Genomic DNA, 14,719 nt, shown 5'->3' with positions numbered 1-14,719 from the left:
AATTTAGTTCCAGAACTAAAAAACAGGCTGACCAAGCCCCAGGGAGTAAGAAGTAGGGACTGAACAGTTACTGCCTCTAGACTTGTACCTGGACTTTCTGTCCTAACTCTCCTTCATGGTGGACTGTAAGTTGTAATAGGAAATAAACTTTTTTCCTCAAGTTGTTTTTGGTCATAGTGCTTTGATCATAATGGCAGAAAGCAAACTAAGATAGAAATGATAGAGGAGAATTAAAGCCCATGACTTCTTTTCTTTTCTTTTTCTTTGGATGTAACATTTATTATTATTATTATTTTAAATATTTATTTATTATGTATACAATGTTCTGTTTGCATGTATACCTGCATGCCAGAAGAAGACATCAGATCTTATTGTAGAAGGTTGTGAGCCACTATGTGGTTGCTGGGAATTGAACTCAGGACCTCTGGAAGAGCAGCTAGTGCTCCTAACCTCTGAGTCATCTCTCCATCTCATTATTATTATGATTATTATCTCATTATTATTATGATTTACAATTTATTTACTTTGTATCCCGGTTGTAGCTCTCTCCCTCATCTCCTCCCGGTCCCATCCTTCCTCACTCTTCCTCACTATCCCTCTCTCTTTCCTAGTCCACTGATAGAGGAAGTTCTCCTCCCCTACTGTCTGACTCTAGCTTATCATGTCTCATCAGGACTGTCTGGATCCTCTTCCTCTGTGGACTGACTAGATCGCCCTGCCAGGGAGAAGTGATAAAAGAGCATGCAACCGAGTTCATATCAAAGACTGTCTCTTTTCCCCTTACTAGAATGCTCAGATGGAGACTGAGCTTTTTATGGACTACATCTGAGCAGGGGGTCTAGGTCCTCTCTATGCATGATCTTTGCTTGATGCATCAGTCTCTATAGTCCCCCCTGGACCCAGCTTTTTTGGCTTTGTTGGTCTCCTTGTGGAGCTCCTGTCCCTTCCAGGTTCTTTTCTATCCCTCTTTTTCCATAAGACTCCCTAAACTCTGTCCAAAGTTTGGCTGTGAGTCTGCATCTGCTTAGATCCCCTTCTGGGTAGAGTGTTTCAGAGGCCTTCTGTGGTAGGCTCCTGTCCAGTTCCCTGTTTTCTCCCTCTTCCAATGTCTATCCAGTTTACCTTTCTGAATGAGGATTGAACATCTTCCCTAGGGTCCTTCTTCTTGTTTAGCTTCTTTTTTTTTTCTTGTCTCATCTTTTTATTTTATTTATTTTATTTTTCTTTATTAATTATACTTTACTCACTTTGTATCCCCCCCCGTGGTTCCCTCCCTCCTCCTGTTCCAATCCCTCCCTTCCTCCACCCTCTGCATGCATGCCCCTCCCCAAGTCCACTGATAGGGGAGGACTTCTTTTCCTTCCTTCTGATCCTAGAAGGAGGAGAAAAGAGGGAACAAGTCAGGAGCCTGACACAGAGAACCTCTGAAAAGCTCTGCCCTGCAGACTATCAATGTAGATACTGAGACTTATGAACAACCTTTGGGCAGAGTGCAGTCAGGGAATCTTAGGAAAGAAGTGGGAAACAGTAAGATCTGGAGAGGACAGGAACTCCACAAGGAGAGCAACAGAACCAAAAAATCTGAGCACAGGGGCCTTTCCTGAGACTGATATTCCAACCAAGGACTATGCATGGAGATAGCCTAAGACCCCTGCACAGACGTAGCCCATGGCAGCTCAGTATCCAAGTGGGTTCCATTGTGGTAGGAACAGGGACTGTCTCTGACATGAACTGATTGGCCTGCTCTTTAATTACCTCTCCCTGAGGGGAAAGCAGCATTACCAGGCCACAGAAGAGGACAAAGCAGCCACTCCTGATGAGACCTAATTGACTTGCTTAGCTTCTTTAGGTGTACAGATTTTAGTATGTTTATCTTATACTATATGTCTAATATCCACTTATAAGTGAGTATATACCATGTGTATCTTCCTGCTTCTGGGATACCTCACTCAGGATGATCTTTTCTAGATCCAACCATTTGCCTGCAAGTTTCATGATTTCCTTGTTTATAATTGCTGAATAGTATTTCCTTGTGTACCACAAACATGATATCACTTGAATTTTTGATAAGAAGTAATCACCTTTGTACTCAGTGATAATGATAGCACTGGTTGCATTTTTGGTCGATATTTAAATTCAAAGATCAAAGTGGGTACGTGTTGATTCTTTGCTAACCACTAGGATAAAGAGTAACCTGAAACTTGGAACTGTGGGGTAATGCAGTGTTTCCCTTGGCTGCAAGTTCAGCCCCACCCCCTTTTCCAGTACTTAAGCACTACAGGCTGGCCTTGACTCACACACAGTTGGCCAGTGAAGGGAGCTCATCAGGCTCAGCCCTGCAAGGTGCAGCACACAAAACTGATGGCAAAACTTGGAGAGAGACTTGATTAAAGAAAGCAGCCATGGACCTGATCCTAGACTTTTCTGTGGAAACCTGGATGCTCCTGGCCACCAGCCTGGTGCTCCTCTACCTGTGAGTAAACTGCCAGGATCCTCTTCTCCGTGATCAGGACTTGAGGATGTGAATCAGACAATTCTTTCCTTTACCAGCCTGGAAAATCCAAAGAGAAAATGAAAGGGACATTGCTTGAGTGTAGGATGTGGCAAAGACCTAAGGTGTTGCAAATCCCTCCAAGGGGATAAGTAGACATTCCTCTTCTACTGAACTCCACTTTCTGTGGATAGGAGGATTGGATAGCCTAGGTTAGACTTGGATTGTCCTTTGACTGAGTCTCGGTCTTTCCCAAGATTAACCAACCAGAGCTCAGCAGAAGCACATCACAACTATCTGGTCACTGGGTTTTGTGGGAGTTCCCTTCTGCAAGGTCTCAGGCTGTGGGAACAGGAGGATCTTTGGTGCCATCTTCACCTCTGTTCTCTCTGATGCAGGAGATGCGGAAGGTAGCCCCATGCGCACATGGCTACTTCCTGCTCCCTTGTCCCACCTCTAGGACCATTTATGCATTTTTCCTGGTGTACCCCAGGCTCTATGGTTGGCTCAGATTGCTGCTTGTTTTGTTACACTCATCAGTGTTTGATATACCTGTCTGTCAGGACTTTCAAATCCCTCAGTGTGGGTGGATAAGGAAGAGGATGGGCCAGTGATGAAATAGAATACTTTCAGGTGTGAGTTAGGAGGAAGTGGAGAATATGACTCTTCTCTCAAGGGAGAACTTTCAAATACACTTGCGCGTTGTGGCTTCCACTGAAGAAAAGTAGGACAAATGATTTGCATCCAAGCAATTTCCTAAATAAAAGCAAGTGAAAGAAATGATAGCTAAGAATTCAGCCTCAATGTCACATGAACTCTCAAACTCAAGTTTCAGGACACTTATTAATGATTAACTTTAGGATTTAGAGTCCAGATATTTTATTTACCTTTGAATACAGTCGTTGTGGTCTTTGAGAGTCCCACAGTGAACTCATGAGAAGTGAAGAGCAAACGTAGTTATTGATGTTAGAGTTTTTGCTGTTACTTGTTGCCCACATGTTGCTTGAATTTTATAGTGTCTGTGTCCCTGCCTGGTGAGTCGCCACAGTATACAATGACAATCCCAATGTACTAGCAATTTCTTTCACATCACAGATGTGGAACCCATTCACATGGAACTTTTAAAAAGCTGGGGATTCCTGGGCCCAAACCTCTGCCTTTCGTGGGAACAATTCTTGGTAACAGGAAGGTAAGTGAGGGTTTTTTTCAGCTCCCTATCTTGTTTCTTGTTCCCAAGACTGGCTTTGCTCTGTAAATAAAAAGGCAAGGTATTGAGCAGAACTGAGGTAGAGTTTCAGAAACGAGGTTTGGCTTCCACATGAAGCAAGATCAATTTCCCTGAGGCTTCGCTGCTAGTCTTTGGAGAATCTGGTTAGGCACAGTTGATTAGCTCAGACCTCTAACATAGCAACATTCATGTTGAAGCCTTGCTGTTTAGACTGGTGATCCTCAAAAGGCAATGTCCTTTTATTACTCTTCCAACTTCCCCTTCTGTGGATCCTTCTACTAACATGCAGTGAATCACTTGAGACCTTTTTTTTTTATATTTGTTTATATATGCCTCATGTTTATTTCAGCAAAGAACAACCTGCTTTTGGAATTTTTATCTCCACAGTTAAAAGTCACAACTGATCTTAGCAGATGTTTTTTTTTTAAGTTTCAGAACTGAAGACTCAAAGCATCTAATTTTTAAGGTTATGTGTAGAGGAGAAAGAATTTTCCTTTTCAGTGTTCTGTGTAGAGGTGGCATCTCCCCATCTTTCCATGTTGACAGGGAAGTGTAAAGGCAAATTCTCTTTGTTACTTTTTTTTTCTAAGACAAGGTTTCTCTGTGTAGATTTGGATGTCCTTTTTGTTATTTTTTTATTACACTTTAAAAATTTTTTTATTATTAGTTACATTTTATTAACTGTATCCCAGCTATATCCTGCTCCCTCATTCCTTCCCAATTCCACCCTCCCTCCCTCATCTCCTCCCTGCCCCTTTCCAAGTTCACTGCTTGGGGAGGACCTCCTCTGCTTTCATCTGACCCTGTTTTATCAGGTATCTTCAGGACTGGCTGCAAAGTCCTCCTCTGTGGCCTAGCAGGACTGCTCCTCCCTTGGCGGGTGGGGAGGTCAAAGAGCCTGCCATTGGGTTCCTGTCAGAAATAGTCCTTGTTCCCCTTACTATGGGAAACCAATTGGTTACTGAGCTACCACGGGCTACATCTGAGCAGAGGTTCTAGGTGATATTGATATATGGTCTTTGGTGGAGTGTCAGTCTCAGAAAAGACCCCTGTGCTCAGATATAGTTGGTCCTTGTGGAGCTCCTATCCTTTCCATATCATACTAACTCCCCTTCTTTCATATGATTCTCTGAACTCTGCTGAAGGTTTGGTTATGGGTCTCAGCATCTGCTCTGATACACTGCTAGGTAGAGTCTTTCAGGGGTCCTCTGCAGTAGGCTCCTGTCCTGTTACTTGTTTTCTCATATGTCCATTGCACATCCCATTTGTCTTTCTAAGTGAGGATTTGCTGCTGTTCCCCTGCCCCCCATGCCTGTGGAAGGAATGATTCAGAGAGTTTGGAGATTTTAGGGACGGCATGTAGAGAAGCAAAGGCTTTCGAGGGGAACGTGGTGTTGACTATTACAGCGAAGAGAAAGAGGCTGAGCAGATGCAATGGCTTAGCAGTTGTTCACAGTCACAGGTGAGATACTGCGCATGTGCAACATTGGTGAAAACTCAGGGAACTTTAATATCCCCATCTCAAAGACCTCTAGAATTTAACTTCCTCTCTACCCAGACATCTGTGAATAAGAAATTCCTCTTTTACTGCCATTGAGGGATAGTAAACCTGATTTTGTAAGAATCAAATCATTTGCCTATGATTAGAGATAGGAACACTATATTTAAAATAATCATTTTTCTTACCTTTCCAGGGATTCTGGGAATTTGATGAACAATGTCATAAAAAATATGGGAAAATATGGGGGTAAGTACTATGGCAACTTTCACTGGGCAGATCTGAAATACTTACAGAAGCTCACAGAGGTGGAAGCTATGTGTTAGAAACATTTTCTCTCCCAAAGGTCCCGTTTGTCTCCTGCTGTCATGATTCACAGACTGAATTTGGCTGAGAAAGTTGTATGTTTTGATTTCCTCCAGGACTTGAAGGTTCGGGAATGGTTCACCTGAGTTTCAGTCCAGGGTCTAGATATTTCACTTTTCCAATTTTCCCTTCTGTGGACCCCTCTAATCACATCCAATGAACCACTTGAGACATTTTAATATATGTGTATATATGTCTCATGTTTACTTATTTTGGCTTTAGAGACAAAATTTATTTAAAAATTGAACCTAATATATGCTTTAAAGAAAGACTGTGAGCTACCATAGTACATTGAAAACACATCTGTTTTAAGACTCCATCTTCTAAAAATGTATGTAGATTTTTTTGTTCATGTGAAAGTCTCATTAAGGGAAGCCTGATCGATAGAAATCCGTAGGACTACAGCTTCTGCTGACTCTTGTTGTCTTGTTTGTCTGGGAGTCAGAGTCTTGTGTAACCCAAGACAGTCTTGCTCGATATTAGCTGCCTAATTATGTCCTGGGAAAACAGATAACCTTTCTGAACAATTGGAGCTGCCCTCAAACTCCCGATCCTCCTGCCTCTACTCCGTGAATGTCAGAATTCTAATAGGCACACACACATACTACCATGTCCAGCTCATGATACCCAACTTCAAAATTTTATTTGTTTTCATTTTATGTGTATGAGTGTTTTGCCTGCATGCATGTCTGCGTACAATGTGTGTGCGTGCATACATTGCCTCAGAGGCCATCTGCCAGATCCACTGGGGCGGTAGTTGCAGGCGGTTGTGAGTCACCATGTGGGTGCTGGGAACCAAGCACATGGATGAGCAGCCATGCTCTTAATCATGGAGTCATCTTTCCAGCCTCATGAAACTGACTTTTTCTTTGAGGCAGAGTTTCTCTGTGTAGCCTTGGCTGTCCTGAATTCGACTTGTAAACCAGGCTGGCCTTGAACTTACAGAGACCTACCTGCCTCTGCCTTCCTGAGTGCTGGGATCAAAGCTGGGATCATGCCCAGCTATGACCCTGACTTTGAACAGTAAGTGTGGTGTATAATTACAGGACTACACTCCCTGTACACTGACGGAGTTTTTGATCTTGGAGGTTGGCTAACTGCTGCAATAATTATTATTATCTGTTATTAATAATAGTAATTATTAGCAGGAGACATTTAAGCTGTGCTATGTTATTACCATCTTCCTTCTTTCTTCTTTGCTTATCCTTCTGGAGAAAGTGATGCTCACCCTTCACCAACAAACTTATAATGAATTATAATAAACTCTTCCATTTCAGGAGCACAGGAGGTTGGGTGAGTGCACTTCCAGAGGCGTCAGCACTGTGCTGCATGCCACACACAAGCGTGGCATGTCCTCCCACACAGAGGGAGGCATGTCTCTTTATGGCTCTCTAACTTGTCCCACACATCTTTGGAAAACTTAAGGCTGGCCACAGCATTGGCTCAATAAACACGTCCCATAAAGAGCTCTGATCCTGCTCAGAGCACACAGCACTGGATCCCCTTTGGCTCATCCCCAGCTGCTCTTTTCACTATTTTGCACTTAAATTACCCACCTTCAATTTTCCATTGATTTAATATCCTTTATGGTAATGTAACTTTTTGATCATGCAAAATTATGAGAAATAGTATGTAGGCAATATTCATGCATGAGCCACCCAGGCTTAGAAAATGTCCCAATTTAGTTCTAAGTATCATTTCTTTGGAGAGCTATTTTGTGTTTGTCTCTTGCCTGCATGAGCTATACCACCCTTCACTTCATGAGAGGCCACGGACCGGTGGTCAGAGTCCCTGACTTGACCTCGGTGCTCATGTTGCTGGGTGCTGTGTGCCTGTGGATTATACCACATCTGGATCAGAATCTGGGTTCCCAGGCCTGCTTCCAGCTACATGAGCTGTCCAGTTGGGTTTAATCCTCTCTGCTTTGCCAATGCAGGTTGTATGACGGTCGACAGCCTGTGTTGGCTACCACAGATCCAGACATGATCAAAACCGTGCTGGTGAAGGAATGCTATTCTGTCTTCACAAACCGGCGGGTAGGCCTCCATCTACAGTATCCTAATCTGTATTTATTCTCATATTAGGGTCTTTTTGAAGTGTGCGTATTTATATGCATGTGGTATATGTACACACCTACACACGTACAGAAGCTGCAGGAGGAAGTTGGATGTCCTGCTCTATGATTCTCCTTATTCCCCTGAGGCAGGGTCTCTGGCTGATCCTGGAGCTGTCAGTCAGCAAGCACTGGCAATTCTCCTGTTTCTGCCTGTCTGAGCTGGGGTTACAGGTGCACAAAACCACCAGTAATAATGCCCCTATTTTGTAGTGTGCGCACACAGGTGTGTAACTCCATGCGTTTTTTTTTTGGTGCACCTATGTATAACGGCAGAATTGCTTCTTCGAAAGTCTATTAGAGTTGCCACACATAGCTTGTCAACTCCTTAAAGATGATGAAAACTGTCATCTTTAAGTTCTATATATTGGCATATGTTTATGATACAAAGCAGTGGGTTTTCTTGCGATATTTTCACTTTTAAAGTCATTTTGTATTTGTGTGTGTGTGTGTCCGTGCAGTTGTGTGTAGGCGCCCACAGAGGGCAGAGGAGGGTGAAGGCTCTCTTAGAGCTGTAGTTATGGGTATGTACGAGCCACCTGATATGTTCTGGGAACCAACTTCAGTCCTCTGAAAGAGCAGGAAGTCTTAACTGCTGATCCTTCTCTCCAGTTCCTATAATGTTTTGTTATATGTGTGTAGTTTAAAATCTGTTATCAGTACTGATAGGTGATACTTGTGTTTCTGAATCTGTGTTCACTTAAAGTGAAGATTTCCAGTTCAATTATTTTTTTCCTGCAAATGATATAATTTTGTTCTTCTTTATGGCCAAATCAAACTCCATTGTGTATGTGTATGTCTACGAAACAATATTTTTAGTATTGTCAGCCTTGTAAGAGTGTGTAAGCTGTGTATGTTGTCCGTATGTGTGTGTTCATGTGTGCCTTTGTGAACCTGCAGAGGCCTGGGGAGGATTTAGGTGTCCTACTCTATTACTCTTCTGTTTTGACTAGTCTGGCTGGCCAGTGAGCTATCAGCTTCTACCTGTCTTTGTCTCCCCAACACTGGGTGATAGGCACCTGTGCCTATGGCCAACATATTTTAAAATGTGGCTGCTTCAGATTCAAACCCAGGTCCTCATGCTTGAGCAACAAGTCCTTACCCTCTGAGCCATCTCTCCAGAAGAGCGTTTTGATCTATGAATATTTCACATTTCTTCACTTTTTTCAAATTTTCATTGATTTCTTTTATGAGCATTTTCACTATTTTGTTGGATTTTGTTAGATTTCTACCTAAAGTATTTCATTTTCTTTGGAATGAGTGTAAAAGTCATTGTGTGTTTAATGCAGTTTTGCATATTCCTCACGTGCTTTACCAATGTGCCTGAGTTTTGGTGAACTGACTCATTTTTAAGTTCCAGATGCTTGCTTCTTCATATACGTCATCAATTCTCTATCTTTCCATTATTTTAATGAAAAAACAGGGGAGTTTTTTTTCTTTGTGATCTAAATACTTTTTATTTTTTCTTAAAGTTCTGTGCTAGCTGGGAGCTCCGTACTGTGTTGAACAGAATGTTGAGAAAGTACATTTAATTTTAAAGGATATAAATTTTCCACAGTTGGCCCCAATTTTAGCTGCTCCTCATAAGTTTTTGTGACTTTCTGTGCAGTACATCACTTAAAATTTTTCATTGCATCTATTGATTGTATATATTAGTGGAGTTAAGCTTGATATTGAAATGCTGCATATTGATACATTGCTCAACTCCAGCTTACCTTTATCAGACCTCCATAACTGATACCCCTCTTTCTCTGCCTCCAGCCTCCTAAGAAGTGAGGCATTTGAAACATCTGTTTCCTGTATCATTTAATGACATTATAGTTCTAAATAATTTGTAAGTAAGTGATGCCTGTTAACATTTTTTTTTTCTCACAACTTTGCAGTCCTTCAAACCTATATATGGCCACATCTCTTTTGTTTTGGATTCTAGAGTTTTGGTCCATCGGGAATTTTAAAAAAAGCCATCTCCCTCTCTGAGAATGAAGAATGGAAGAGAATCCGAGCTTTGCTGTCTCCAACCTTCACCAGTGGGAAGCTCAAGGAGGTAATGAAGAAATAGTGGGACCTCTTGCTTCGTCCTTGGAAAAGCATTGTCCACCGGGAATTGAGTGCCTCACTAACTACACATGGTATTTTATTTTATTTTATTTTTTTTGTGTGTGTATCTAGATGTTTCCCATCATTAACCAGTATACAGACGTGTTGGTGAAAAACATGCAGCAGGGGGCAGAGAAAGGCAAGCTCACCAGTATGAAGGAGTAAGTACTAACGGCTGTTGGCTGCTGGGCTGTTTTAGTTTCTTTTCTGTTGCTGTGACAAAACACACTGACAAAAGTGACTGAAGGAAGAAAAGTTTCATTTTGGCTTACAGTTCCAGGGGGATACAGTTGCAGAAAGACTTGGCAGCAGAAAAATCAGGAGACTGACTAATAACACTGCATCTACAATCAGGAAAGAGGAAGCATGGCCAGACTCTATAGACTCAGGGCCTGCCCAAAGTGACCACCACCTTTTTCTTCCTCTTCTTCTTCCTCCTCCTTCCTGTCCTCCTTCTCTCCTTCTTTCTTGTCCTCCTCCTCTTCTTTCTCCTCCTCTTCTTCTCCTTATTCTTGTTTTTTAAGACAGGGTTTCTCTGTGTAGCCTCAGCTGTCCTGGACTCACTTTGTAGACCAGGCTGGCCTGGAACTCACAGAGATCTGTCTGCCTCTGCCTCCCAGAGTGCTGGGATTACAGGTGTGTGCCACCACCCCCAGTTGACCTACTTCTTCTAATGAGGCGATACCTCCAAAAATTTCCACGTTTTCCCAGACAGTGCTACTAGCTGGAGACCCAGTGATCACACACATGATCCTGTGGGAAATATGCATGTTCTGATCGTAACAATAGTGCTTGGGACCCCTTAACTGCCTGCCAGGGAGTTGAAGTTCCCATTGTTTAGCTACTTCAGGACCAGTCAAAAGCAAGTTGTATAATGTTACAAGTTATTACAATAGCTCAGATTACCACTGGAGTTGAGCCAAGAAGAAACGGAGACATCTCTGTAGCAACGTTAGGATCGTAATGGGCCACCCTGGAAAGGAGTATCTCCTGCAAGCAGGTAGGGTGCTGATGGAGAATGAGTCTCACCTCTGTATACAGGATTCAGTACTAACTTGTCAACTCAATTGTCATTTTTGAAACTCTAGAAAAAGATAGTTTAGAAAGAAGAAACATACTGGAGAGATGGCTCAGAAGTTAAGAACACTAGCTATTCTTCCAGAGGTCCTGAGTTCAATTCTCAGCAATGACATGGTGGCTCACAACCATCTAGAATGATATCTGTATGCATTGTAAATAAATAAATCTTAAAAAAAAGAAAGAAAAGCTTTAAAAATACTAAGAAAGAAGAAACATGACTAAACAAATTTATTAGTGTTGACTCAATAGAAAAGAGCAGAGGAAGTACTCGGCACACATTAGGATTCTGGGTGTATACTCGGAAAGTTAAAATGTCATGGACTTTTTCAGGCTATCAGTGAAATAAGAAATCTCCTTGGGCTGGCAAAATAGTTCAGTGGGTAAAGGCACTTGCCACCAAGGTGACCTGAGTTAGATCCCTGGGAGCCACAGGGTAGAGGGAATTGACACCCAGGGTGAAGAACAAAGTAAGATGAATGTATGATTAATATTTAGCTTATCTTTTCCACACTTAACCAGGTCAGAACCACCCATAGTGGGTCGTGTCTTTCCCATTAATTAACACAATCAAAGCAATCCCCCACAGGCCTGTCCAGCTTGACATAAGCAATCTCTTTGAGACTTTCTTCTAAGGTGATTCTAGACCACGTCAATTTGATAATTAGAGCTAACATTCACAGCATGCATATCGTCCTACAGCAGAAAGACAGGCACAGCGCTGTCCCCTGACAAACTTCTCAGAAGCGAGTGTGATAGAAGCAAGAGATCCTAGAAAGGCTTTCTGTGTGGTACTCTGACTGTCTTGGCTGGGCATGTGAATTTACTCCCGAGTCATACCTCATGGATCTTAGGTGGACTAAGAAGATGTTTAATTGTTAATTTCCATCTCTCTCCTCAGCATCTTTGGGGCCTACAGCATGGATGTGATTACTGCAACATCATTTGGAGTGAGCATTGATTCCCTCAACAACCCACAGGATCCTTTTGTGGAAAAAATCAAGAAGCTCTTAAAATTTAGTATCTTTGATCCATTGTTCCTGTCAGTGAGTACGTGAGCTAATGTTTCACTCTTTCTGTCTCTTTAAGTGACAGGGTAGTGAAAGATAATCCACATAGGCTGTAAATAACCCACTTCAACAGACCAGTAGGTGGTTTTCATTATAGTTAAAATGTTTTCGGCCATCACTGTTGTCAGCTGTGGAACATTTCTGTCACCTCAGAAACTGCACTTTAAAGGATCGATGTCTTACCTCCCGCAGGCATAGGCAACATGTACTCTCTAACTATATAGATTTGCCCATTCTGGTTGCTTCACATGAATGAAACTGGATACTCTGTCACTTTCTGTGTCTGGCTTCTAAATCAGTATGTTTTAAAAGTTCATGCATCTTGAGATGTCTATTAGGACTTAATTCTTCATATTCTATTGTACGGGTATGCCACAGTCTATTTATTTATGACTGATGGATACTTCTAATGTTCTGGCTTTTTGGCTGTTGTGAACAGTGCTGCTATGAGTATTCTTACACAAGTTTGTGTTCAAACACACACTTTCAGTTGTTCTGGATATATATGGGGGGGCGTGTTGAGTTGTATAGTAAGGTGCTGAACAAATTAAGGAAGAGTCTTTAACCATAGACTTTGCATCTGTTTTACTCATTTTTATTATGCTACAGAGCAGAGCATCTTTGAGGGGAGCCCTATCTATTTAGGATAATATAATTCTTTTATAGTCTCTTGATTCAGTCTACTAACATTGTATTGAAAACTTTGCAACCATATTTACAAGTGATGGTTTTTTGCAGTTTTCTTTGCATGTGAGATATTTTTGTCTGGTCTTAATATTAGTGTCTTTTGGAGAATTTTGGAGATGTTTTCATGTCTTTCCATATTTGGAAGTGCTTGAGAAGGAATGCTTTTTTTTCTTTAATTTTATTTTTTTCTTATCAGTTACATTTTATTAACTCTGTATCCCAGCCGTGTCCCGCTCCCTCATTCCCTCCCAGTCCCTCCCTCCCTCCCTCATCTCCACCGTGCCCCTTTCCAAGTTCACTGATAGGGGGGACCTCCTCCCCATTCATCTGATCCTGTTTTATCAGGTATCTTCAGGACTGGCTGCAAAGCTCTCCTCTGTGGCCTCACAGGACTGCTCCTCCCTTGGGGGGTGGGGAGGCCAAAGAGCCAGTCATTGAGTTCCTGTTAGAAATAGTGAAGGAATGCTTTTTTTAAAAAAAAAAATTAGAAAATTTCAGCATGGAAACCTTCTGGTTTTAGGGTTTCCTTGTGGATATTATTATTTTTTCAAACCTGGAGGGGGTAAAGATGAAATATGGTCCTGGAAAGCAGAATGACAATCTGCTTTTATCATGGTTCTTCTCCATTTTCTGTGGACTGTGAGGGTTGCTCTGGGCCTCTGTGTATTTGCTTTGCAGCATGTCACCTCTCACCTTGTCACAGGTCTGTTATGCATGGCATGCTTTTCTATTTGAGCTAGTTTCCATACTTTTTGCCTTTGTAGGAATCTGTGCATTCTAGCTAAGTTATATAATTGAGGCTATTGTTCTAGTCTTCTAATGATTAATAGGATTCCTTCATATGTCCTTGTGTTTTTCATAATATGATTCCCTCTCCACTCCACTATGCATGCTAGCAGTCTGAGTCATCACCATTTCTAGAACAATCCCAGCTAACATTTTGCTAATTCTAAGATATTTTCAAAGAAGCATCTTTTGTTTTCATTTATTTGCCCCATGTTTTTTACTTCATTAGTTTACTCCTTGGTCAGTAGTATCGACTCTCTCTATGCCTGAAGTGTGTTTTCACTTTTCTTTTAGTGGTACATGCTATAAAGTGCTTTCATGCGAGATTAGTTTTTCTGTAACACCCATAAACTCTCTTTTGGGTGTTGCTTTATCTCCGTCTACAAGTCTTTATTTTTTTGTGTTTTTGGTTAATGCTATCATCATCGTCACCACTTTTATTATTTTCTGTGTGTACATATGTTCATGAATGGGTGAGAAGGTGCACATGAGTCTGCAGAGGTAAACCTCAGAGGAAAACTTCAGGCATCTGCCACCTTTCATTTGAGACAGGCTCTTTCACTGGCCTAGAACTTCCCCAAGTGGGCTGGGCTGGCCGTCCAGCTTCCAGGAGTTCATTGTCTCCACCTCTCATGTGGCCATGGCTGAGACACTGCACGTGGCTTCAACATGGGTTCTGGGAACTGAACACAGATCCTCACATTTACAGGGCAAGCACTCTACCCGCTGAGCCATCTCTCCAGACCTGAAAGACCTTTCTTGAACATCATGATGAGCTGCAATTAGCGACTAAAGCCAGATTTATCCAAACAGACCTTAGCCTGACATGTAAATGGTGAGAGGTCGAGGAATTTAACCGGAAACTATGCAGCAACAGCCAGTGATATATGTTCCGTGTTGGTGGCCATATGTTGACGTACCTCTTTCCAGCTAGTGGTCTGCAACCTGAGCAAGAGGGAAGGACTCTTGGTTGAGATCCTGATGAATTTTACTGTTCTGAATGGCAGCGTAAATGTAATTATTCCAGGTAAACTTTGACTTTTCATCATGGTTTCTCTTTTCTTTCCCCTCTAGCACTTTTTCCATTCCTTACCCCAGTACTTGAAGCATTAAATATCACCATGTTTCCAAAAGATGTCTTAAGCTTTTTTAAAACTTCTATAGAACGAATGAAAGAGCATCGGATGCAAGAGAAAGAAAAGGTAATAACTGGTCACACAGGACTTTCATTTATAATATTTTGTTTCCCACTTTATAAAATATATATATATATATATATATATATATATATATATATATATATATA

At 41.7% G+C, this 14,719-nt stretch overlaps 1 protein-coding gene across 3 annotated transcripts in view; it reads left to right on the top strand.

The window, feature by feature from the left end:
• The first annotated feature begins 2,287 nt into the window (after nt 1–2,287).
• Nucleotides 2,288–14,719, top strand: part of LOC129670203 (cytochrome P450 3A9-like) — a 26,894-nt gene continuing 14,462 nt past the window's right edge. For 2 of the 3 annotated variants that reach the window (XR_008719138.1, XM_055598695.1), the window contains exons 1-8: nt 2,288–2,473; nt 3,587–3,680; nt 5,414–5,466; nt 7,520–7,619; nt 9,627–9,740; nt 9,866–9,954; nt 11,772–11,920; nt 14,488–14,615. Coding sequence is in view for 2 of the 3 variants with exons in the window: in XM_055598695.1 (XP_055454670.1) it covers nt 2,403–2,473; nt 3,587–3,680; nt 5,414–5,466; nt 7,520–7,619; nt 9,627–9,740; nt 9,866–9,954; nt 11,772–11,920; nt 14,488–14,615 (798 nt within the window). In the remaining variant the exon portion in view is untranslated. Of the gene's footprint in view, nt 2,474–3,586; nt 3,681–5,022; nt 5,182–5,413; nt 5,467–7,519; nt 7,620–9,626; nt 9,741–9,865; nt 9,955–11,771; nt 11,921–14,487; nt 14,616–14,719 lie in introns of those variants that run through there. The other variant, XM_055598696.1, reaches the window with a different exon arrangement.

Source organism: Psammomys obesus, unplaced genomic scaffold (genome assembly GCF_907164565.1).
Source record: "Psammomys obesus unplaced genomic scaffold, mPsaObe1.curated_primary_1811, whole genome shotgun sequence".
Lineage (NCBI taxonomy): Eukaryota > Metazoa > Chordata > Mammalia > Rodentia > Muridae > Psammomys > Psammomys obesus.
Note: the sequence above shows the minus strand (reverse complement) of the source record. Positions and strands in the feature narration are given on the sequence as shown.